The sequence below is a fragment of the Hemitrygon akajei genome, chromosome 12 (genome assembly GCF_048418815.1).
Source record: "Hemitrygon akajei chromosome 12, sHemAka1.3, whole genome shotgun sequence".
NCBI classification, from domain to species: Eukaryota; Metazoa; Chordata; class Chondrichthyes; order Myliobatiformes; family Dasyatidae; genus Hemitrygon; species Hemitrygon akajei.
Genome location: NC_133135.1, coordinates 91,419,950 through 91,446,984, shown reverse-complemented (window position 1 = coordinate 91,446,984; position 27,035 = coordinate 91,419,950). Strand labels below are relative to the sequence as shown.

Genomic DNA, 27,035 nt, shown 5'->3' with positions numbered 1-27,035 from the left:
ACTTAACTGACATACCCCTCCCCCCCCCCACCTGCCTCCAATCACCTTAAAACTATGCCCCCTCATATTAGCCATTTCAGCCCTGGGAAAAAGCCTCTGGCTATGCATGCGATCAATGGCTCTCATCATCTTATACACCTCCATCAGGTCAACTCTCATCCTCCTTCCCTCCAAGGAGAAAAAGCCATGTTCATTCAACCTGTTCTCATTAAGGCATGCTCCCCAATCCAGGCAACATCCTTGTAAATCTCCTCTGCACCCTTTCTATGGCTTCCACATTATTCCTGTAGTGAGGCAACCAGAACTGAGCACAGTACTCCAAGTGGGGTCTGACCAAGGTCTTATATTACATTAACATGTTATCTTACATTACAGGCAACATTACCTCACAGCTCTGAAACACAATCCCACAGTTGATGAAGGCCAACACACCATACGCCTTCTTTACAACACTGTCAACCTGCACAGCAGCTTTTGAGTGTCCTATGGACATGGACCCCAAGATCTCTCTGATCCTCCATGCTGCCAAGAGTCTTACCATTAATATTATATTCTTTTAAATTTGACCTGCCAAAATAAACTAAAATATTTCAGAACCAGTTAAGAATCAAGTTAAAATATTAACCAAATTAACAAATTGCATTTAAAAAAATGGATTCTTCCATAAAGACTTCATTCCTCTCACAATAACCATATTTCAAACAACAAGTAAACTGAAAACGATCACCAGCCCAATTTCACATTTTCAGCACAAACTGGGCAGGCATAAAGATCAAATAAAAAATGTGCAGGGGGAAAAAGAGAAAGGAATCTTGGCCTGAGGTTGAAAAAATCTTTCAACTCGCTGCAATCTTCACCTTCCATGACAGCCTGATGGAATGAAATCAGAAGACAAGAAATTGAAGACTGAAAAAATAGCTATGATTTTGTCGCTACTGAAATAATTCCAGTTCCAGGCTTGGGAACCTTAGTGCAAACATCAATTTTCATTTTCTACTGCTTGCTTTTCCAGAGCAATGACAAGATACAGAAGAAAATGTTAATCACTGTGATGCAAACGGAATACTGAGAAACAGCAATTAAAGTGTGATGAAACATTGCGAGCACTCAACAAACTGAAGAAAAACTGTGAAACAGCAAGGTGGCAAAAAACAGAATCAAGTCCTATCAGCAGTAAATAACTCCAGTGACATGGAGAAATTAGACAAAGTACGACTAAATTTCAACAAGGAACAAGGAAAGCAAAGTGAGGAAACAGACATTGCAAAGAATACACAAAGTTAACCTCTGCAGTTTTGTGACATTACTCATCATTTTTGTCAGATTTTAAGCGTTCTCATCCCACTTCAAGTTTAAATTGACTTAAACTGGTACTTCATCCCATGGGAATGTTTCAAAAAGGATACGTCCTTGCTCAATGAAAGTAATTGCTGTTCTCAGGTTCTGGGCCATACGCAGCTTTACCATTATTGTGGGGAGACGTCTCCTGCAGAAAAGAGCGCAATTTTGTTTTTATTTAACAACACAAAATCAAATGCTTATTGCACCTTGAAGCAAATATCACCCTTTTTCAACAATCAGTGACCAAGCACAAGAATTCAGCCTTCTATTTGTACAGCTGTGAAGTGCCAATAGAAAATCTAGCACAAGCTGGTTCCCTCAAATACCTTGGCACTGAAAGTACACAATTCTTACTGGTAGCCATATCAACCACAATAGATTAGTAATTGAGAATCTCATTCGAAATGAGTACTGCAGCACACCAATCAGCACTGCAGTTTCTAAAGAGACCAGAAACAACCACATCAGATTTAAACAGGTTCTGATATACAACTACCACAATCAAAAGCCACTTAAAGCTTTATATATGCCAGGCAGTCTTTCCAGGTTGTGTTGAAAAGCTAATATATGCTAACACTCATCCAAATTATTTAGAGTTGACATCATCAAGCTAATGACTTATATTGGATACCAAGAGTATTTTTTGAGTACATGACTGCCCCTATTCAATATTCAACAGGCAACAACAATGTCTGAGTCCTTTTCCAAAAATCAGGATTAACTTAATATACAAAGAAAATGTCCTTAAATTGATTTTCGGTGAGATGGCAGCGTACTTGAATGCAGCAGCCACTCTTGGTCCAACGAAGGGTGCAAATATTCACCCTTTATGTCTTTTTCATGATCACAAGGCACGGCTAGTTGTCAGGAACATCACGGATGGCAGGCCCGTCCCACTAGTGAGTTGCTGGATAGTGATGGAGGTGGACTTCATTGATTAATTGAGATACAGCCCTAATTAGGCCCTTCAAACCCTGATTTAACCTTAGCTTAATCACAGGACAACTTACAATGATCAATCAAACTACTAACCACTACGTCTTTGGTCTGTGGGAGGAAACCAGGGCATCTGGAGGAAACCCACACAGTCACAGGGAGAACATACAAATTCCTTACAGGTGTCAACAGGAATTGAACCCAGGTCGCCTGTACTTTAAAGCACTGTGCTGACCCCTAAACTACCGTGCCACCCCAGCTGTTGCGTACTGTGTCTCAACCTGCTTCAGCCACCCAGGGAAGGCGGGTGTCAAGACCCAAAGCACAATCCAACAGCTGATTGTATTTTGGTGCCCTGTTGGACAATGGTAGTATCGAATACTACAAATCTCATTTACTGGTTTTTTTGGCAAGACCAATGGCAGGGGGAGCTGCACGGCCTCTGATGTGGAGTGGACAAGGCCCCGGCATCTCAGGATTGTCTGTTGCAGCCCCTGGGATAAAAGGCTCCAGAGCTGGCTGTCTGGCACAAGAATTCATACTGGGTTGGGGCCTGGCCCCTCCCATCAGTGCTGCTCTACAGTGTACAGTGGTGGAAGACAAACTGGATTGCGTTCGTCTGCAGCTGCAGTTGCACAGAATGCGGTACGCTGTTGGCTTGTTCTTGCAGAAACATGGCTCAAGGACAATATCCACGCACCATCAAACTGCAGACCTGGGACTTGGGCTTCTTTTTTGCTATCATAAATATATGTGCTACTTGTGACTGATGTTACTGTGTTTCACACCTTGGTACCAAAGGAATGCTGTTTTGTTTGGCTGTATTCAGAGGCATGGTTGAGTGACAATTAAACTTGAACTTCCATTAAGAAATACAAAATTCCTCAGGGAGAAATCAGGTATTATAGCTTCAGCATAGCTGGGTAAATATCAACTAGGCCTCTGGTAAACTTGTGAGAAATGTTTCACATCTGATTGCAATTCCAGACATGAACTGAAGTTCCTGCCTTTGTTCAGAAAGGTGATCCACGAAGACAGAAAATGTCATCAATCACAGTAGCACTTGATTCAGAATACATAGAAAAGTATGAGACCTGTACTTGGCAGAAAGCTGCTTCAATTTTGCAATTTATTACCCACATGCCAAAGTAAACTTACATTGCATACACCTTGAAAAATATGAAAATATACAGTTCTTATGGTCATTTACTACAAAATTCCTTCATCTGCACACACTGTCTGCAACACTCAGCTTCCTATATTTAATTCTTTGCATCCATGTTTACAACCATTTTTTTCCTCCATCCCAATTCATCATAGGTGTTATTTATATCAACCGGTCTAGTCAATATGTAACCCTACTACTGAATTGCACAAAATCTTAAAACCCTCACAATTTGGTCATAGAACAACTTCCAATCTGAAGCAGAGTGGCACGGTAGCATAGTGGTTGCACAGCTCTGTACAGTACAGGCGATTCACACCACTGCCAATAAGGAGCTTATACATTCTACCTGTGACTGCCTGGACTTCTTCCGAGTGCTCCGGTTTCCTCCCATATTGCAAAGATCTACCGCTTGGTCAGTTAATTGGTCTTTGTAAATTGCCCTGTGATTAGGCTAGGGTTAAATCGGGGGAATTGCAGGGCAGCGCAGCTCAAAGGGCCAGAAGGACATACATTGGCATGCAGAAGTTTGGGCACCCCTGTCAAAATTTCTGTTACTGTGAATAGCTAAACGAGTAAAAGATGACCTGATTTCCAAAACGCATAAAGTTAAAGATGACACTTTTTTTTAAATATTTTAAGCAAGATTACTTTTTTTATTTCCACTTTCAAAATAACATAAAAGGAAAAGGGCCTGAAGCAAAAGTTTGGCCACCCTGCATGGTCACTACTTAGTAACACCCCCTTTGGCAAGATTCACAGCTTGTAAACATTTGCAGTAGCCAGCTAAGAGTCTTTCAATTCTTGTATGGGGGATTTTCACCCATTCTTCTTTGCAAAAGGCTTCCAGTTCTGTGAGATTCTTGGGCTGTCTTGCATGCTCTGCTCTTTTGAGGTCTATCCTCAAATTTAAATCGCAGCAAGAGGCAGAGAGGGAAGAGGTAAAAGCAGCTCGGAGAGAAGCTGTTTTTTTTAAACTGATCGGGGCAGAGGCTAGACTGCACAGGCGCATGACGTAGCGTGCCAAAGGTTTAAAAAGGTGAAGAAGTTTTCAACGGTTATTTAAATCCCAGAAAGAGGCAGAGAGGAGAAAGGTAAAAGAAGCTTGGAGAGAAACTTTTTTTAAAAACTGATCGTGGCAAAGAGGCTAGATTGCGCAGGCGCATGAAAGTCGGCCTCTGAGATCAGCGGGGGAATTTAAAAAGCGAGCAGAGGCTGAGTACGAGCTTCACTCCAGGTGAGGTAAGGCCGGGTAAGCTCCTTTAATTAATTTAATTAGCTTAGGAGTAGGAAATGGAGGCAGCAGTTGAGTGCTCCGTTTGCAGTATGTGGGAAGTCAGGGTGAGCACAGCTGTCCCTGATGACTACACCTGTGAAAGGTGCATCCAGCTGCAGCTCCTGACAAAACCGTGTCAGGGAACTGGAGCTGGAGCTGGATGAAATTCAGATCATTCGGGAGGCAGAGGCAGAAATAGACAGGAGTTTCAGGGAGATAGTCACCCCTAGGAGTCAGGAGACAGGTAGTTGGGTGACTGTCAGGAGAGGGAAGGGGAATAGACAGGAACAGCAGAGCACCCTGTGGCCGTTCCCATCAACAATAAGTATATCGTTTTGGATACTGTTGGTGGGGATGACCTACCAGGGCCAAGTTGCAGTGGTTGCGTCTCTGGCACCGAGACTGGACCCTCAGCTCAGAAGGGAAGGAGGGAAAAGAGGAGAGCAGTAGTGATAGGGGATTCAACAGTTAGGGGGACAGATAGGAGGTTCTGTGGAAGAGATCGAGAATCCTGGATGGTCTGTTGCCTCCCTGGTGCCAGGGTCCGTGATATCTCAGATCAAGTTCTCAGTGTTCTAAAGAGGGAGGGTGAGCAGCCGGATGTCATGGTCCATGTAGGGACCAATGACGTGAGTAGGAAGAGTGAGGAGGTCCTGAAAGGTGAGTTTAGGGAGCCAGGTGCCAAGTTAAAGGACAGGACGTCCAGGATAGCAATCTCAGGATTGCTACCAGTGCCATGTGCAGGTGGGTTTAGAAATAGTAAGATAGTGCAGATCAATACGTGGCTGAAGACATGGTGCAAGAGGGAGGGCTTCAGATTTATAGATAATTGGGCAGTCTTCCAGGGAAGGTGGGACCTGTTCCGGCGGGATGGTTTACATCTGAACTGGAGGGGGACAAATATTCTTGCAGGTAGGTTTGATAGAGAGGCTCCAGTGGATTTAATCTAGATACGAGGGGGGAGGGGAACCAGAGTATAGAAACAGATGTATGGAAGAAGGAAGAAAAAGAAGACAGTAAAGTTCATTGTACATTCAGAGATAAACAGAGAGGAAGAGGTGAAGAATTTCTTAAATGCATTTATTTTAATGCTAGGAGCATTGTAAGAAAGGTGGATGAGCTTAGATCATGGATTGATACATGGAAATATGATGTTGTAGCTATTAGTGAAACATGGGTGCAGGAGGGGTGTGATTGGCAACTCAATATTCCTGGATTTTGTTGCTTCAGGTGTGATAGAATCGGAGGGACAAGAGGGGGAGGTGTTGCGTTGCTTGTCAGAGAAAATATTACAGTGGTGCTCTGGCAGGATAGATTAGAAGGCTCGTCTAGGGAGGCTATTTGGATGGAATTGAGGAATTGGAAAAGTGTAGTAACAATTATAGGGGTGTATTATAGACCACCTAATGGAGAGCGAGAATTGGAGGAGCAAATTTGCAAGGAGATAGCAGATATTTGTAGTAAGCACAGGGTTGTGATTGTGGGAGATTTTAATTTTCCACACATAGACTGGGAAGCCCATACTGTAAAAGGGATGGATGGTTTCGAGTTTGTAAAATGTGTGCAGGATAGTTTTTTGCAGCAATACATAGAGGAACCAACTAGAGAAGGGACAGTGTTGGATCTTCTGTTAGGGAATGAAATAGGTCAGGTGACGGAGGTATGTGTTGGGGAGCACTATCGGGTCCAGTGATCACAATGCCATTAGTTTCAATATAATTATGGAGAAGGATAGGACTGGACCCATGGTTGAGATTTTTGATTGGAGAAAGGCTAACTTTGAGGAGATGCGGAAGGATTTAGAAGGAGTGGATTGGGACAATTTGTTTTATAGGAAGGATGTACTAGAGAAATGGTGGTCATTTAAAGGTGAAATTTTGAGGGTACAGAATCTTTATGTTCCTGTTAGGTTGAAAGGAAAAGGTTAAAAGTTTGAGAGAGCCATGGTTTTCAAGGGATATTGGAAACTTGGTTAGGAAAAAGAGAGATATCTACAATAAAAATAGGCAGCATGGAGTAAATGAGGTGCTCGAGGAATATAAAGAATGTAAGAAGAATCTTAAGAAAGAAATCAGAAAAGTTAAAAGATACAAGGTTGCTTTGGCAAGTAAGGTGAAAATAAATCCAAAGGGTTTCTACAGTTATATTAATAGCAAAAGGATAGTGAGGGATAAAATTGGTCCCTTAGAGAATCGGAGTGGACGGCTATGTGTGGAGCCGAAAGAGATGGGGGAGATTTTGAACAATTTCTTTTCTTCAGTATTCACTAAGGAGAAGGATATTGAATTGTGTAAGGTAAGGGAATCAAATAGGTAAGTTATGGAAACTATAACGATTAAAGAGGAGGAAGTACTGGCGCTTTTAAGGAATATAAAAGTGGATAAATCTCCGGGTCCTAACAGGATATTCCCTAGGACCTTGAGGGAAGTTAGTGTAGAACTAGCAGGGGCTCTGACAGAAATATTTCAAATGTCATTAGAAATGGGGATTGTGCCGGAGGATTGGCGTATTGCTCATGTGGTTTCATTGTTTAAAAAGGGTTCTAAGAGTAAACCTAGCAATAATAGGCCTGTCAGTTTGACGTCAGTGGTGGGTAAATTAATGGAAAGTATTCTTAGAGATAGTATATATAATTATCTGGATAGACAGAGTCTGATTAGGAGCAGTCAACATGGATTTGTGCGTGGATTGTCATGTTTGACAAATCTTATTGAATTTTTTGAAGAGGTTACGAGGAAAGTTGACAAGGGTAAAGCAGTGGATGTTGTCTATATGGACTTCAGTAAGGCCTTTGACAAGGTTCCACACTGAAGGTTAGTTAGGAAGGTTCAATCGTTAGGTATTAATATTGAAGTAGTAAAATGGATTCAATTAAAATGGATGGGAGATGCCAGAGAGTAGTGGTGGATAACTGTTTGTCAGGTTGGAGGCCGGTGACTAGTGGTATGCCTCAGGGATTTGTACTGGGTCCAATGTTGTTTGTCATATACATTAATGATCTGGATGATGGGGTGGTAAATTGGATCAGTAAGTATGCAGATGATACTAAGGTAAGTGGTGTTGTGGATAATGAAGTAGGTTTTCAAAGTTTGCAGAGAGATATAGGCCAGTTAGAAGAGTGAGCTGAAAGATGGCAGATGGAGTTTAATGCTGATAAGTGTGAGGTGCTACATTTTGGTAGGAATAATCCAAATAGGACATACATGGTAAATGGTAGGGCAGTGAAGATTGCAATAGAACAGAGTGATCTAGGAATAATGGTGCATAGTTCCTGAAGGTGGAATCTCATGTGGATAGGGTGGTGAAGAAAGCTTTTGATATGCCGGCCTTTATAAATCAAAGCATTGAGCATAGGAGTTGGGATGTAACGTTAAAATTGTACAAGGCATTGGTAAGGCTGAATTTGGAGTATTGTGTACAGTTCTGACCACCGAATTATAGGAAAGATACCAACAAAATAGAGAGAGTACAGAGAAGATTTACTAGAATGTTACCTGGGTTTCAGCACCTAAGTTACAGGGAACGATTGAACCAGTCAGGTCTTTATTCTTTGGAGCGTAGAAGGTTGAGGGGGGACTTGATACAGGTATTTAAAATTATGAGGGGGATAGATAGAGTTGACTTGGATAGGCTTTTTCCATTGTGAGTAGGGGAGATTCAAACAAGAGGATACGAGTTGAGAGTTAGGGGGCAAAACACGAGGGGGAATTGTTTTACTCAGGGAGTGGTAGCTGTGTGGAATGAGCTTCCAGTAGAAGTGGTAGAGGCAGGTTCGGTATTGTCATTTAAAGTAAAATTGGATAGGTATATGGACAGGAAAGGAATGGAGGGTTATGGGCTGAGTACGGGTCAGTGGGACTAGGTGAGAGTAAGCGTTCGGCACAGACTAGAAGGGCCAAGATGGCCTGTTTCCGTGCTGTAATTATTATATGGTTATCCACAGATTTTCGATGATGTTTAGATTGGGGGACTGTGAGGGCCATGGCTAAACCTTCAGCTTGCACCTCTTGAAGTAGTCCATTGTGGATTTTGAGGTGTGTTTAGGATCATTATCCCATTGTAGAAGCTATCCTCTTTTCATCTTCAGCTTTTTTACAGACGGTGTGACGTTTGCTTCCAGAATTTGCTGGTATTTAATTGAATTCATTCTTCCCTCTACCAGTGAAATGTTGCCCATGCCACTGGCTGCAACAGAAGCCCAAAGCAAGATCGATCCACCCCATGCTTAACAGATGGAGAGGTGTTCCTTTCACAAAATTCTGCACCCTTTTTTCTCCAAACATACCTTTGCTCACTGCGGCCAAAAAGTTCTATTTTAACTTCATCAGTCCACTGGACTTGTTTCCAAAATGCATCAGGCTTGTTTAGATGTTCCTTTGCAAACGTCTGATGCTGAATTTTGTGGTGAGGACACAGGAAAGGTTTTCTTCTGATGACTTTTCCATGAAGGTCATATTTGTGTGGGTGTCGCTGCACAGTAGAACAGTGCACCACCACTCCAGAGTCTGCTAAATCTTCCTGAAGGTTTTTTGCAGTCAAACGGGGGTTTTGACTTGTCTTTCTAGCAATCCTGCAAGCAGTTCTCTCGGAAAGTTTTCTTGGTCTTCCAGACCTCAACTTGACCTCCACCATTCCTGTTAACTGCCATTTCTTAATTATATTACAAACTGAGGAAACAGCTACCTGAAAACACTTTGCTATCTTCTTATAGCCTTCTCCTGCTTTGTGGGCATCATTTATTTTAATTTTCAGAGTGCTAAGCAGCTGCTTAGAGGAGCCCATGGCTGCTGACTGTTGCAAGGTTTGAGGAGTCAGGGTATTTATAAAGCTTTGAAATTTGCATCACTTGGCCTTTCCTAATGATGATTGTGAACAAGCCACAGCCCTAACAAGCTAATTAAGGTCTGAGACCTTGGTAAAAGTTATCTGACAGCTCAAATCTCTTGGGGTGCCCAAACTTTTGCATGGTGCTCCTTTCTTTTTTTTCCCCACTCTAAACTTGTACAAAATAAAGATAATACACTAATCTTGTTTAAAATGTTGAAAAGAATGCTTCATCTTTAACTTTATGACTTTTGGAGATCAGTTCATCTTCTACTCACTTAACTATTCACAGTAACAGAAATTTTGACCAGGGGTGCCGAAACTTTTGCATGCCACTGTATTCCATGCTGCATCTTAAATTTTAAAAGATTAAACAATATCGCTAAAGGATTTGCTTTGTAAAGCACAAATATATTTATATATTAAATTATCTGTTACTTTTTGATGTCTTTCCTAAATTTTATTTAAATAAAAACATACAGCCTCTTCAGAAAGAGATTTGATTGGAGACTGAAACGCTGACAATGCACCTGCTGTGTATCTCATAACCAGTATTCAGTACCAAAGCACTGTACCTTGTTTAACTTTCCTTCAGTGCTGTTGTATTGTTTTACATTCCCTTCAAACAATCTTGGCAAATGGGTGAACAAAAGAATACAAAAAGTGTACATATTTCAAAGAAGGCTGCATACAATTTCAAGTATCAACTTACTGACTAGAGCTTTTGCTCTCTCTACCTGATGATTTGAAAAAGCATTAAGTAGAATCAGGACAAGAGTAGGTAGAGAAAGTGAGCAGGGAGTCAGAGCACACACATTGAAAGAGAAGGAGCCACAGATGAGGAAGAATGAGAGGAGGAGGAAGAAAGGAAGCACCAGAGTTAAACATGGTTAAGAGGAAGCTCAGAATCAGAAGATCTCAAATGGACAGAATCCAAGCATACAATTGATGTTACAAATCAAGAAATTTATCATGGTGATTTGTTCAAAAATTAAAAACAAACGGAAAATTCAGAATGAAAACTGAATAAAAAGTCTGTTTTTCCTAGTTTATAAATTCTTAACTTTCAACCACATTTCCCTTGGAGAACTATAGCATATTATCAAAGAAAGTGTTTTACACAGAATAGAGCTGCTTGGTTCATCATGAATATGGTGGTCAAAATAATCTTTAAATCTGTTTCTGTGAGCAATATTAACAACATTAAGTACTACAAGACCACTGATGACATTTAAAATAGTAGTGAAGGACAAGGTGGCAGAATGGTAAATAAACAAGACCAATGAGAGAAAGCAGAAGCAGTGATAAACCAGCAAGAGCAGGAAACAGAACACAGGGGAAAAGAAACCATCAACAATACTGGCAACTGAACATAAATCAGGCTGCATCATTATTCACATCTACAGTTTGCATAGGAATCAGACTTTTCCCAGATTAATAGTCTGATTTACTTCAGCTACTGACAGGAAAAATTAAGACAAGTGCTAAATTGCCACATGCACTTTCATCAAACACTAATGTAGCAGCCAGATCCAACAAGGCACTTCCAGTGAATAGTCCACAGCTTTTGCTAAGTCAGTTTAAACTGAAAGCTACTACCAAAAGAAGAGCACCGATTTTTATTTAAATCAACACCAATCAAACTGATACTATTTTCATTCAATAACAAAGGCAATATACTGCTAAATAGCGCTACAAGATCATAAATTATCTGCAGCAGCCCTGCTCCCAATTTTGCCAAGTCGCAATTTTTAATTGACCCTCTATGGTGATAACCTCTACCCACTGTTTCTGGACCGAGTTATTTCAGGAATGTGTTTATGGTAGCATGCTTCAGTTGGGCAATATGTAATAAATAACATTGTTATGTGATCCATTAGTGAAGACAGACAACACCAGGACATAATATAAAGCAACTGCACTGAGAGCAGGATGAGAAGAAAAAAGAGAATTTGTGATTTCTTTTCATTCAAATTTCTTTCCATTCAATGATTAACATGCATGATTTGTCCAATATTACTGGAAGCAAGGTATTCTGAAAGATTTCTGCTCCACCCTGGAGTCTGTCATTTCTTAATTCATACCTGCAAAATGATGATGCTGAGACTTTCTCACAGAGGTGCAGACCCTGCTTTGTGGGGATCAAGCCTAATGAATATCTGAGGGGATAAAAATAGAAAGTTCAGTTAAAATAGTTCAAAAAAAAAATGAAGCATTTCCTACAACCTTTCAACATATAAGTTTTCACCACTTGAATGCATCATTACCACTCAACATTATTGACACAAAACCATCTTGTTGCACATTATTGTTCAGTGTGAACACATTGTCCTGCCCTCAAAATATGCAGGGCTGTTTATTCCAGTTTGCATTTGTTTATCAACTAAAGTTATTATTTAACAACAGCACTGGTACCAAGACTAAAAAAAGAATGAATGCTCACACAGTTCTCACTTCGTAGAATGTGCATCATTAAGATCTTCTTTCAAAACGCCAATCTCCAAAAGGTGTCACACTGTGATATGAAAAGACTGTGGGTGGTGTGGTGACCTTTAACTCTGGCATACAAGTCACATTCCAGCCAAGACCACAAGAATTCAAGTTTCTCCAAGAAATGAGCTCTTGAGAATTAAATTAATCACAAGCACAATATACCAATGGCACAAAACCACTCCCAAATATTTCCAAATTTTACGCAAAACGCTAAATGCAAAAGAGGAACTGGTAAAATGGCTTAACTAAATGCAATCTGCTGAAGAAGAACCTGGGATTTGGGGAAGGACGGTACATGAGGGGCAGTAGATAAAGTTTAGTTTATCATGAGGACATTCTTTATAAATGGGACATTTACTTTTGGTTAGAATATGGTGGTGGACCTACTCAAACCACTGCAGTCAGCATGGATTAATGTCCGTTTGGATGTTACAATGAAGGAATGAGGTCTGAGATTCTGCTCAAGTTGATATTGCAGTCCTGGAACATCTGGCTGTCAAGTGTTGCCCGTTGTAAGTATTGAGGGAGTTCACTGCCATCATCCTCCACAGTGTACCACCGTACACTCCACCAGAGCAAACTTCAGGCTGGCACTGGAGGAGCCGAGTACCATGACCGGCAGTCATGAGGCATCATGAGTCATGATGTCTTCCCAATCCTCACAGGGGTCTTCAACCAAGCCTCTCACAAACTACCACATACATGTTTCCTGGGGCCAACACATTCGATCACTTTTGCACCACCATCAGGAACATTTTACCAGGCCATTCCATACCCACACTTTGACAAGTCTAATCTCTTGACTGTACTTCTATTCCCCACACAGAGGCAGAGACCGAAAACCACAGTACCAGTGATAAGGACCATATTCAGGGATTCATCTTCGGATCTGAACATGCCAAAGTCATCGCCAACTTCATCAGGACCTGGATGGATGCCTTTGAAAAAGAGGTATGAACCAGGAGATTTGCAGTCTGCTGAGGGCAAGACCTGTGGCATTCAAGGTTTGCACACCATTACTTCCTACAAGGCAAAACCTGACAGCCTAATTGGCAGTGATGCTTCACTCCCCGATGCACACTTTTATGCACACTCTGAAAGGGAGAATAACATTTCACCTGTGACAAACCCCACTGTTTCCAGTGACCCTGTGATCAGTATCGGAGAACAACCTCAAGACTTCCTTCAAATGGGTGAAACCTTGCAAGGTATCAACACCCAGCAGTGGCTGAAAATCTGTGCTGCCCAACTGGCTGGAGTTCGTCAACATAGCACTTCTATTGTCGAAGGTTCCCACCTGCTTCAAATTATACCAATGGCTCAGAGAGGCTGAGTGAGCCACCTGAAAAACTTCTGCCCTTTTGCGCTCACTCCACTGTGAGGAAGTTGGTCATGGATAGAATTAATTCCTGCCTCAGTGAGGAAGAAAATTAAATTTTGAATTAAATTTTGTTGTCAAGCTTAACTGGCTAAGTATTGCTCAAGACTTGGGTCATGAGGGTGACAGGATAAGATGCAGACACTGCCTTGATCATGCAAGCTAATAGCTAGAAATAGATAATGCCGCTGATGAGGTCATGCCAACCTTTGTCTGAGATCGCCTAGCTGATAGACAAACTGACTGTAGATGTGCAATTCTAGTTTTGCGTGGCAACATTGGTAGACTTGCTGAAATCAAATGGTAGACTTCTTGAAATTGCTGACCAAGTATGTTTAGCTGTTAGCTACTGCCCAAAATTTACAGTATAAATTTAAGATGTAACCTGACATTGGCAGAGTCGTAAGACAAAGGTTCCCTGTGATCACATATTAAAAGGTTAACTTTATACCGAGGACTGTGTCTTTATTTCTGTTCCCGAACAGAGCAAAGTCTCTCACAGCAAATTAGCAACAAAATTATTTTGCAGTAAAGTAGGATAAATCACAGTAAACTCTTCGACTGAGCAAAGACCTGGATTTTTCTCTTCTACCACTATTGTCAAAGTTTCAAGTTCTAAATAAAATTATTATTAAAGTACATACATCACCATATACAACCCTGAGATTCATTTCTTCTGGGCATTCACAATCATTACAAAAGAAACAATAGAATTAAAGACCCCACACGAGATGGACAAACAACCTAAGTGAAAAAGACAAACAGCAAATTTTAAGAAATATGAATAATGATAAAGAATTAAGCAATAAAAATCAAGAACCTGGGATAAAGAGTCAATGAAAATGAGTCCAGAAGTTGTGAGAACAGTTCAGTGCTGGGGTAAGTGAAGCTGTTCACTCTGGTTCAAGAGCCTGATGGATCCTGAACATGGTGTTGTGGGTTCCAGCTTTGGAGCATCTAGACAACAGCAAAACAAACATCAAGTTGCTGTTTATTTTTATTTTATTTAGAGGTACAGCATGGTTATGAGCCCTTCTGGCCCAACAGGCCTACACAGCTCAATTAGACGCAAATGACCAATCAACTGACTAATCCATACATCTTTGAAATGTGGGAGGAAACCACAGAACCTGGAGATAATCAATTACAGCTCTGTATTCACCATCACCTCCTCACTACTAAACAACAAGATTCAAAACCTAGGCTTTTTTTTAAAAAAACTCTCTTGCAAATTGGTTCCTCAGTAATAACATGTCCTTGCTGACAATCAAGCACATCTCAATGATGTGTGCTTAAACCACTGCTCCAATCTCTACACTCATGACTATGGGACCAGGCACAACTCAAATGCCATCTCCAAGTTCACCAATGGCCCAGCTGTTGGTGGCAGAATCTCAGATTGCAATGAGATTGCACACAGAACGCAGAATAAAGAGCTATAGTTATATAGAAAGTGCAAGCCAGGCACACAGTAACGTGCAAAGCCAGGTAGTGAGAAGTGTTGACAGAGTCCATGGAGGGGAGGCTGGTTTCCACAATGTGATAAGCTCTGTCTGATTCTTTGTGACTCGAGATGAGCAGTTGTCATACCAAGCTGTGATGCATCCTGATAGGATACCTTCTCAAGACATCAGTAAAAACTGGTGAGGGTTAAATTTCTGTAGCCTCCTGAGGAAATAGAAGTGCTGGGGAACTTTCTTGGCCACGGTACCTACACAGTTTCACCAGGACAGACTATTGGTGATGTTCACTCCTTGATACTCTCAAGTCACTTAGTCTCAAGCACCACTGATGTGAATGGGCATGTAAGCACAGCCTCCCTCCTGAAGATAAGGACTAGCTCCTTTGTGTTTGCTGACGCTCAGGCAACAGTTGCCATGACATTATGTCACACAGCGCACTGTGACATCGTAGTCACTTGCTGTGAAGTCCTCAGGTTATCCTGTTCCAAAGCTGTTAATCATGTTCATTATATGCAGGCTTCACATCTGCCTGGGGGGTGGGACATGGACTGCCACCAGATCGATATTCCCTGTCAAGTAAACGGGAAAACAGCCGGATTGTCACTTCCAAGTACTATGAGGAGTTGATTCAGAAGCAGACCACTCCAACTTCTGTGCTACCTGATGGCACACTATAGTCCATCCGGTGAACTGAGGAGCCCTCAGGCTGGAAAGTACTGTCAGGTTCAAGGCATATTTCAGTGTGATAGAGCAGACACTACTCCCCCGGTTCGCTTTCACAGCTCGGTCTCACTTCCAGTGAGCAAATGGGATTATGTCATCATTACGTTAGACCTGCCCTGGACCCAGCACACAAATGCAATTTAGAAAAAAAGTACAGCACCACTTTTACTTCCTTTGAAATTTGCAAATGTTCGGCATGACATCTACAGTATAACTGATGTGTGGTGGAGAGTATATTGTCTGGCTTCATTACAGCCAGACATTGGTATGGAAACACCAATGCCGTTGAACAGAAAATCCGATGAAAAGTAGTAGATCCGACCCAGTCCATCACTGGCAAAGCCGTCCCCACCATTGAACACATCTACACAAGAGTTTTGTTGCAGAAAGCAGCATGACACCCCACTAGATAGATAGATAGATAGATACTTTATTCATCCCCATGGGGAAATTCCAACTTTTTTCCAATGTCCCATACACTTGTTGTAGCAAAACTAATTACATACAATACTTAACTCAGTAAAAAAATATGATATGCATCTAAATCACTATCTCAAAAGCATTAATAATAGCTTTTAAAAAGTTCTTAAGTCCTGGCGGTAGAATTGTAAAGCCTAATGGCATTGGGGAGTATTGACCTCTTCATCCTGTCTGAGGAGCATTGCATCGATAGTAACCTGTCGCTGAAACTGCTTCTCTGTCTCTGGATGGTGCTATGTAGAGGATGTTCAGAGTTATCCATAATTGACCGTAGCCTACTCAGCGCCCTTCGCTCAGCTACCGATGTTAAACTCTCCAGTACTTTGCCCACGACAGAGCCCGCCTTCCTTACCAGCTTATTAAGACGTGAGGCGTCCCTCCTCTTAATGCTTCCTCCCCAACACGCCACCACAAAGAAGAGGGCGCTCTCCACAACTGACCTATAGAACATCTTCAGCATCTCACCACAGACATTGAATGACGCCAACCTTCTTAGGAAGTACAGTCGCCTCTGTGCCTTCCTGCACAAGGCATCTGTGTTGGCAGTCCAGTCTAGCTTCTCGTCTAACTGTACGTACAGTCGCCTCTGTGCCTTCCTGCACAAGGCATCTGTGTTGGCAGTCCAGTCTAGCTTCTCGTCTAACAGTACTCCCAGATACTTGTAGGTCTCCTAAAGTCCACCACCATCTCCTTGGTCTTGGTGATATTGAGACGCAGGTAGTTTGAGTTGCACCATATCACAAAGTCCTGTATCAGTTTCCTATACTCCTCCTCCTGTCCATTCCTGACACACCCCACTATGGCCGTGTCATCAGCGAACTTCTGCACATGGCAGAACTCCGAGTTATATTGGAAGTCTGATGTGTACAGGGTGAACAGGACCGGAGAGAGTACGGTTCCCTGCGGCGCCCCTGTGCTGCTGACCACCGTGTCAGACCTACAGTCTCCCAACCGCACATACTGAGGTCTATCTGTCAAGTAGTCCACTATCCAATCCACCATGTGAGAGTCTACTCCCATCTCTGTTAGTTTGTGCCTTAAGATCTTGGGCTGGATGGTGTTAAAGGCACTAGAGAAGTCAAGGAATGTAATCCTCACAGCACAACTGACCCCCTCTAGGTGAGAGAGTGATTTGTGCAGCAAATACGTGATAGCATCCTCCACTCCCACCTTCTCCTTATACACAAACTGAAGAGGATCCTGGGCGTGCCTGGTTTGTGGCCTCAGATTCTGTATTATCAGCCGTATTGTTATTATTATTACCCATGTTCTCTCCTTGCTGTTACCTTCAGCAGGGTACAGGAACCTCGGGATTTGCACCACCAGGTTCAGCAATGGTTATTCCCCTGTACACTGGAGGGCGTGGCTTAATCCTTTCGAAAGCTGCTTCCGTCATGCTGATTGGTTCATTTAAAGTTTGTGATGCACATTTCCCATTGGTAGGGCAAAGGACGCAATGGAGCCCACCTCCAATTCTGGGCAACCTGGTTCTTTCTGTCCCGCCACCCACAGGACCCGACCTCACAAATGGTCCTGAGGGACCACTGGGAATGAACATTGCAGACACAGAGAGGCCCCCCTGCAGTTTCTTTAGTTAAGTATCTTTCCGTAGCATGCTTACTTCTTCGATTTTATAAATCGGGGAGGTTTAGCACAGTATCCGTTCATTTAAAGGGTAACTGTGTAGTGCTTTTGGTACTTAGATGAACACTTGTTTACCTAGACACCCAATTTAGTGTTTCACTGTTTGTTTCTTAAATAAATACCGAACATATCCATTTTTAAATCTGCGTGTCCTATTTCATTCACTGGATCCTTGAACATGTTCTTCCATTTTGCAACCCCTCAACTATCAGGCTCTTGAAACAGACGGGATAACTTCATTCATCTTTCACTTGCACCATCATTGAAATATTCCCACAATCTATGGACTCACTTTCAAGGACTCATCTCGTGTTCTCGATATTTACTACATTCGTTCATTACTACTTCTGTCTTTTTGTATTTGCACAGATTGGTGCCTTTTGCACACTGGTTGTTACCCCTGATGCTGTGGTCTTTCATTGATTCTATTACAGTTTTTGGAATTGTGGAGTATGCCCACAAGAAAATGAATCTCAGTGTCGTATGTGTACTTTGATAGTAAATTTACTTTGAACTTTAACATTGAAGGGTACAAGGGTCAGCATGGACGTAGGAGGCAAAAGGGCCCATTTCCAGGCCATATACTAGGATTCAATGATGTCCGCCATTCCATTACCTTTCAAACTGCATGTAATGTGACTGACACAGTTCAATCTGTTCCACAATCCGAAACCCAAAGCACTCCTCTTTAATCAATACCACCCTCTGTTTATGATACAGACACCTCTACTCCGGCAAAGTAACTCAGCTCAAGTGATCACTTTCCTCAACTCAAGGGACTGAATTTGAGTTTCTCAAACCTAACTACTTCAATTCTCCTTTTCTGGATCCTCCTGTCCTCTGCCTGAACACTATTCAACAAAATCATCTTGTTGCTTAGTTGGAATTCAATATGGAGTTCAATTATTGGACCATTACAACTCCTCCCTTTAACTCTGCCCTATACAGCTTCTCTGAAACCATATTTTGCTTTCACTACTCTCTTTATACATGCCTGGCTCTCTTTATATCATTTTCTTATTTAATAAGCCCTGCCTAAGCATTCTGATACATACCTTCAACAACACACACAAAATGCTGGTGGAACACAGCAGGCCAGGCAGCATCTATAGTGAGAAGCGCTGTCGACGTTTCGGGCCCAGACCCTTCGTCAGGACTAACTGAAAGGAAAGATAGTAAGAGATTTGAAAGTAGTGGGGGGGGGGGGGGGGGGGGAAATGCGAAATGATAGGAGAAGACCGGAGGGGGTGGGATTAAGCTAAGAGCTGGAAAGGTGATTGGCGAAAGTGATACAGAGCTGGAGAAGGGAAAGAATCATGGGACGGGAGGCCTCAGGAGAAAGAACGGAGATGGGGGGAGCACCAGAGGGAGATGGAGATCAGGCAAACAACTAAATATGTCAGGGATGGGGTAAGAAGGGGAGGAGGGGCATTAACGGAACTTAGAGAAGTCAATGTTCATGCCATCAGGTTGGAGGCTACCCAGCTGGTATATAAGGTGTTGTTCCTCCAACCTGAGTTTGGATTCATTTTGACAGTAGAGGAGGCCATGGATAGACATATCAGAATGGGAATGGGACGTGGAATTAAAATGTGTGGCCACTGGGAGATCCTGCTTTTTCTGGCGTAGGTGCTCAGCGAAACGGTCTCCCAGTCTGCGTCGGGTCTCACCAATATATAAAAAGCCACACCGGGAGGACCAGATGCAGTATACCACACCAGCCGACTCACAGGTGAAGTGTCGCCTCACCTGGAAGGACTGTCTGGGGCCCTGAATGGTGGTGAGGGAGGAAGTGTAAGGGCAGGTGTAGCACTTGTTCCGTTTAACATATGGAGGTGTCTGTATCATAAACAAAGGGTGGTATTGATACATACCTTGCTTGTTCTTTTCTCTCTCTCTGTTGCTGCTTTTGCACGATCTTTAATCTATTCAATATAGTATACTGTAATTGATTTATTATCTTCTAAAATATTTATTACATTGAACTGCTGCTGCTTATAGTCGATGTGTACATTCTCCCCAGCATTAATGCTAAGGAGATGCTCTGTGAACTGTATGGGGCTATTGGCGAACTGCAGAATGCACACCCTGATGGGCTGTTTACTGTCGCCGGAGATTTTAACCACGCGAACCTCAAGTCAGTGCTCCCCAAATTCCATCAGAATGTGGACTTTGCAACAAGGGGGGAGAACGTGTTGGACCTTGCTTATACAAACATCCCCGACACGTACTGGGCAGAGCCCCGCCCCCACCTCGATTACTCAGACCACATCTCTTATGCTAATCCCAGCATACAGACTGCTCGTCAGATGCTCCAGACCAGTTCAGAAGCAGGTGAAAACCTGGCCAGCAGGACCCATCTCTGCTCTTTAAGACGGCTTTGAGCACACTGACTGGCACATGTTCAGGGAGGCTGCAACCGATGGTGATTCTACCAACTTAGAGGAGTACACAGCATCAGTGACCAGCTACATCAGCAAGTGCATCGATGACATCACTGTGTCCAAGACCATCACTACACACTCTAACCAGAAGCCATGAATGACCCCGGAGGTGTGTGCGCTACTGAGGACACGTGACTCCGCCTTCAGAGCAGGCGACAAGGCAGCCCTAACCACAGCGAGGGCCAAACTGTCCCGGTCCATCAGAGAGGCAAAGCATGCACACGCCCAACGAATCCACAGCCACTTCCAGGACAGCAGCAACACGCGGCACATGTGGAAAGACATTCACAATATCACCAACTACAGGACAACATCACCTGCCTGTGCTGGTGACATCTCCCTCCCAGATGCATTGAACAACTTCTATGCTCATTTCGAGGCGGAAAATGATGTGGTGGCAAGGAAAACCACTCCTCTTCCCAATGACTAGGTTCTTACCGTGGCCAATGTGATGAAAATTCTATGCAAGGTCAACCCACAGAAGACTGCTGGACCAGACAATATTCCTGGCAGAGTGCTCAGAGGATGGGCAGACCAGCTGGCAAATGTTCTCAATGACATCTTCAACATCTCCCTGAGCAGTGCCACTGTTCCAACGTGCTTCAAGGCCGCCACCATCGTCCCCTTGCCGAAGAAGTCTTCAGTGTCCTGCCTCAACGACTACCATCCTGTTGCACTCACATCCATCATCATGAAGCATTCAGAGGCTCGTCATGAGGCACAAAAGTTCACCAATGACACGACCGTGGTGGGTCTCATCAGCAAGAACGACGAGTCAGAGAGGAGGTGCAGCAGCTAACAGTCTGGTGCAGAACTACAACCTGTCTCTGAATATGACCAAAACAAAATAGATGTTTGTTGACTTCAAGAGAGCATGGAGCAACCACTCTCTGCTGAACATTGGTGGCTCCTCCACTGAGATCATTAAGAGCACCAAGTTTCTTGGTGTTCACCTGGCAGAGAATCTCACCTGGTCCCTCAACACCAGCTCCATAACCAAGAAAGCCCAGCAGCATCTCTACTTTCTGCGAAGGCTGAGGAAAGTCCATCTCCCACCCCCCATCCTCACCACATTCTACAGAGGATGTATCGAGAGCATCCTGAGCAGCTGCATCACTGCCTGGTTCGGGAATTGCACCATCTCGGATCGCAAGACCCTGCAGCAGATAGTGAGGTCAGCTTAGAAGATCATCGGGGTCTCTCTTACCACTATTACAGACATTTACACCATGTGCTGCACCCGCAAAACAGCATCGTGAAGGAACCCACGCACCCCTCATACAAACTCCTCTCCCACCTGCCATCTAGAAAAAGGTTCCAAAGCATTCGGACTCTCACGACCAGACTGTACAACAGTTTCTTCCCCCAAGCCATCAGACTCCTCAATACTCAGAGTCTAGACTGACACTGTAATTTGTCCTCTCCTGTGCCTATTGTCTTGTTTATTAATTATTGTACTGCCCTGCACTGTTTGGTGTACTTTATGTAGTCCTGTGCAGGACTGCAGTCTAGTGCAGTTTTTATGTTGTTTTACATAGTCTAGTGAAGCCTTGTGCTGTCTCACATAGTCTGGTGTAGTTTTATGTTGCTTCATGTAGCACCAGGGTCCTGAAGGAACGATGTTTCATTTTTACTGTGTTCTGTACCAGCAGTTTATGGTCGAAATGACAATAAAAGTAACTTGAACTTGAACTTGCTAAGTGAACAAATTTCACAACTGGTGATTTTCATGCTGGTGATAATAAACCTGATTCTGATTGCCTTTGGAAGATCTGTCATGCATACAGCGGCAAATCATATCAATACATGTGGAAGCATTAACTATTTAGGGATCAAAGAATGCTGCCAAGATAGAACAACAATCTGAAAACATTACCCAAGGAATTACAAGCGCATGTCAGTGAAAGAAAAACTGCTGGAGAGAGTACAGCCAAAACCTCCAACCCAAACTGTTGAATCTTCAATTCCACAGATGCTCCCAAACTCAAGTGCTTATAGCTCATCTTATCTTGTTTTCCAGCAACAATGTTTGTGCCTTTCTAGATCAAGACTTTGCCCTCACTCTATTGAGTCTTTCATCAGGCTTTGTACCAAAATGTTGTTTTGACGCAGCCACAGTTTTGGGATAATGGGCTTTCCTGTGGAAATGCTGCCATCCAGTTCAATAGAGCAGTTGGCAAGCTACAAACATTGGCTCAACTATAAAGCCAGTTCTGCCTGGCACATCGTCACAAGTGAGAGGATACTGACAGACTTCATGCAAATACTGCAAGACTGTTCCAAGCACCCTGTAACTCCTGGTTTTTGACAGAATCATGATAATTGAGTCAATTGCTTTTCACATGCAAGTCCGCTAGTCCTTTTGTTTTCAAAGAAAGGTAGCAGACCTGTCTAGCTCGTCACAATTTAACTTGCCTAGTATCTCTCCATTTCTCTTTCGAAAGATGGTGCAGAATTTCTGTGGAAGAATATTTATGAAATTTTTATTAAAGAAATTATGATACATTCTCCTTGGGGGAAGTGGAAACTGCCAATATTTGACAGGAACATTATGCAGGAATATGACAACTTTGAAGTAATATAAACTGCAAACTCAAAAATCCTTTGAAAATGCAGAATAATTCAGTTTAATTTAACTGCTTATGTCAGAGAATCAAAATTTCAAGTTCAAACCTCACCGAGTCAGTTGGAAAGACGTTCACCTTCAAGTCCATTGCATTTGAGTCAAGTTTGTTCAGAACCAACAGCTCCCAGAGGACAGTTAATAACTAACAATACTTCATCATACAATACATGATCAAAGTTCCAAACAACAGACCCCGAGAGATGTTCCTGATGTGGTGCAAAAGTCTGGCAAGCAACCTCAAGGAGGATGCAGCTAGCACTGATGCATTAGCAAACAACGTTAAAAATATGAACAATACACACAAAATGCTGGTGGAACGCAGCAGGCCAGGCAGCATCTATAAGGAGAAGCACTGTCGACGTTTCGGGCCAAAACCCTTCGTCAGGACTAACTGAAGGGAAAGATACTAAGAGATCTGAAAGTAGTGAGGGGGAAGGGGGAAATGCAAAATGATAGGAGAAGACCGGAGGGGGTGGGATGAAGCTAAGAGCTGGAAAGGTGATTGGCGGAAGTGATACAGAGCTGGAGAAGGGAAAGGATCATGGGACGGGAGGCCTTCGGAGAAAGAAAAGGGGGAGGGGGAGTACCAGAGGGAGATGGAGAACAGGCAGAGTGATGGGCAGAGAGAGAAAAAAACAACTAAATATGTCAGGGATGGGGTAAGAAGGGGAGGAGGGGCATTAACGGAAGTTAGAGAAGTCAATGTTCATGCCATCAGGTTGGAGGCTACCCAGCTGGTATATAAGGTGTTGTTCCTCCAACCTGAGTTTGGATTCATTTTGACAGTAGAGGAGGCCATGGATAGACATATCAGAATGGGAATGGGACGTGGAATTAAAATGTGTGGCCACTGGGAGATCCTGCTTTCTCTGGAGGACCGAGCGTAGGTGTTCAGCGAAACGGTCTCCCAGTCTGCGCCAGGTCTCACCAATATATAAAAGACCACACCGGGAGCGGACGCAGTATACCACACCAGCCGACTCACAGGTGAAGTGTCGCCTCTCCTGGAAGGACTGTCTGGGGCCCTGAATGGTGGTGAGGGAGGAAGTGTAAGGGCAGGTGTAGCACTTGTTCCGCTTACAAGAATAAGTGCCAGGAGGGAGATCGGTAGGAAAGGATGGGGGGGGGGGGGTAGACGAGTTGTCAAGGGAGTCGCATAGGGAGCGATCCCTGCAAAAAAATCAGAAGTGGGGGGGGAGATGTGCTTGTTAGTGGGAGGTGGCGGAAGTTACGGAGAATTATATGTTGGACCTGGAGGCTGGTGGGGTGGTAAGGTGAAGACAAGAGGAACCCTATCCCGAGTGGGGTGGCAGGCGGATGGGGTGAGGGCAGATGTGTGGGAAATGGGAGAGATGCGTTTCAGAGCAGAGTTGATGGTGGAAGAAAGGAAGCCCCTTTGTTTAAAGTTGATGGTGGAAGAAAGGAAGCCCCTTTGTTTAAAAAAGGAAAACATCTCCTTCGTCCTGGACTGAAAAGCCTCATCCTGAGAGCAGATGCGGAGGAGATGAAGGAATTGTAAGAAGGGGATAGCATTTTTGCAAGAGACAGGGTGGGGAGAGAAATAGTCCAGGTAGCTGTGAGAGTCTGTAGGCTTATAGTAGATATCAGGAGGTAAGCCGTCTCCAGAGATGAAGACAGAAAGATCAAGGGGAGGGAGGTGTTGGAAATGGACCAGGTAAATGTGAGGGCAGGGTGAAAAATATGAAGCAGCTGAGTTTAATATCTACCCAGACATCAATTTTATTTGAATTAGTAAGTACATTTCCTCTTTTTGGTTTAATAATTGAGGATAAAAACATAAGACCAGGACATTTTCTGTGAGAAGCGCTTTCAAGTGGGAAGAAAATTCATAAAAGATTTGCAATCTGCCAAATTATGTAGAATAATAATTCTAAAATTCTAAAATGTGCTGTACAAAGCATTAAATATGCAGATGGATTTACTAAATGAAGACCATTAAAAAGCACTAAAATTAAGAGAACATTGTGCTCTCAAGCTCATTGCAGAAAGATTTTTTTTATTTACAAATGTATCAGCTATTTTTTTTTAATCTAATTTCTTACCAGAAAGAGGGACAGAAAAGTTTCGTTTTGGAGAATTTCACAACTGAACACAATGTTGGAACAATTGAGGATGCTTGGGATGTCAGAATAACAATGAGCGCAGGTAATTTGATTTTAAAATCAATTTATTATCCAGAAGAATATGTCATGAATAACACAGTAACAGTAAGCAAACAGGATTCAGAATGACAGTTTTACATAACCTCATATTTAGAGAAAACAGCAAGGAAGAGTTAAGAATATTGAGGAGTTAAGAAAAGGCAATGTATGTAGGTTGGACAACAAGTGCGGTGATTAAAACATATTGTTGCTCACCTGAGATCAATCATGAACACGGGTTATGAAGAGTACAGTCTGTCCCTAACTGGCGCATCAGTAATTATAAATAGCTGGTAGATGCTGCTCACCACGGGGTCTGATAGTAGCGGTTCAATCTACCCAATATTTGGTTGGAGGAAATATTTGTTATTGTATTTCAAACAGGAAAAATTGAGAGGGAGACAGTAAAATGAACGCGGGAGGTAAAACTGGAAGTCATGAGCACTTTTCAGATGTAAATTGGGACAGCATGCAGAACAAAACCAGGAAGAGTCATGGGCAGATTCTTAGGAGATATTAGGGTCAGCGTGCATGAGCTGAAAGAGGAGTGATCCTTTGCTACAATAATCAATAAAAAGAGTTAGATAAGTGCAGCTAGAGGAAGGAGAAGAATGGAATGGTAGATTGTGTAAAGTGGTATAGGCAGGTTGAGAAATATAAAATGATCTTTCTCACTACCATATATTTGATCAGAGTCATTTTAGTACCGTAGCAGACTGAAACATCTGAGTAGAGTAGGAAAACGAAAATGTAACTGTAATTGGTATGAATTGCATAAGTGACACCTGATGAAGGAAAGAAGAAGCTATAACTTACAAGGACATAATACTAAAATAGCTTTCGAGCATAGGAATAACAATAGCAGATTTGAAGAAAAACAGGACAGTGTCCCAAAAGGCAGGATCTTTAACAATATCAGACAACTGAGAGGGACACCAGAAGCTGGCTGGCCACCAATGTTGAGAACACAGGAGACAAGGCGATGATCTCAGAAAGGCCATTAGGAGATGAGAGAAGGAAGCACGTGCAAGAAAAATGCGAGCTTCATGACTGGGAAAGCCAACAAAGATTAACCCAGCAGAGATTATTGTCAAGGGTGGAAAAATTTAGGAAGAAAGGCATTATTAGCTATGAAGCAGGTTTATGGATGCAAGTACACTCAAAGTACTTGTGATGACACTGGAAAATTTCATTCAGCTCAATTCAAGCCCATTCTAGCTCCAAGCAGAAGTGTCTCATTGTTTCTCTCCCCTTGTGTTGCTGTAGTCCTACAATTTATTCTCCACTACCCATCGCCTATTCTGTCATTCTTTTGCCACAAGCCCACTCAAGTGGCAATTCAGAGCAGCTAATTAACCCATCTGCACCTCTGGGAGGAAGCTGGATTCAGAGGATATCGCAGTAACAGGACAGAAAATGCAAATGTCACACAAAGTGCAGCCAAGATCGACACTGAAACCAGGTCACTGGAGCTGAGGTAGCAACACTAACTGGTGCACTACCATACCAAAAGAGAGTGGTAGTAGCTGACAAAACAAGTCCACAGGATGAGGGTGAGTTGCCGGTCCCCAACTTCATTTTCTCCCTTCATGTCACACTAACTTGCAGCAACTTCCCACAAATATTATATATTCATCCCACCACAAAGTAATTTTAAAAATTACTCCACTGAATTTCATGAAGGATTAAAATTCTGAATCACAAAGGAAGTGGCATGTCTCTCACAGAAAACACTAAACAGGTCAGACACCAAAGCAGTTTTGCTGTTGCTGACTGACTCGTGCAACTTCCCGATCAACTTCATTGGCTTTAATAATCTTTTTGTAATGAAAATCAAAGCAAAACTAAAATGGAAAAAAAAATCCAAAGAATTATATAATCACTCATTAAATGGCATATCAGGATTTTCAGAAGGTCTTCAATGATGTCACAAATAGAAGCTTATTGCTTGAAATTAAATCACATGCTATTGGGGTTAATCTGGCAAAGAGAATGAAAATGGGTCAACAGACAGGAAGCAAGGAGTAGGAATCATTCCAACTTCTCTGGGGTGACTGCCAGTAACTAATAGGATATGCTA

General features: G+C 42.7%; 1 protein-coding gene across 1 annotated transcript in view; it reads right to left on the bottom strand.

Annotated features, from left to right (window-relative positions):
- Nucleotides 1-27,035, bottom strand: part of imp3 (IMP U3 small nucleolar ribonucleoprotein 3) — a 225,590-nt gene that overhangs the window by 127,090 nt on the left and 71,465 nt on the right. Inside the window, exons 3-4 of the mRNA XM_073063684.1 lie at nt 11,627-11,701; nt 1,407-1,486 (exon numbers count right to left, since the gene is read on the bottom strand). Of these exons, the coding sequence (XP_072919785.1) occupies nt 1,407-1,486; nt 11,627-11,701 (155 nt within the window). The remainder of the gene's footprint in view (nt 1-1,406; nt 1,487-11,626; nt 11,702-27,035) is intronic.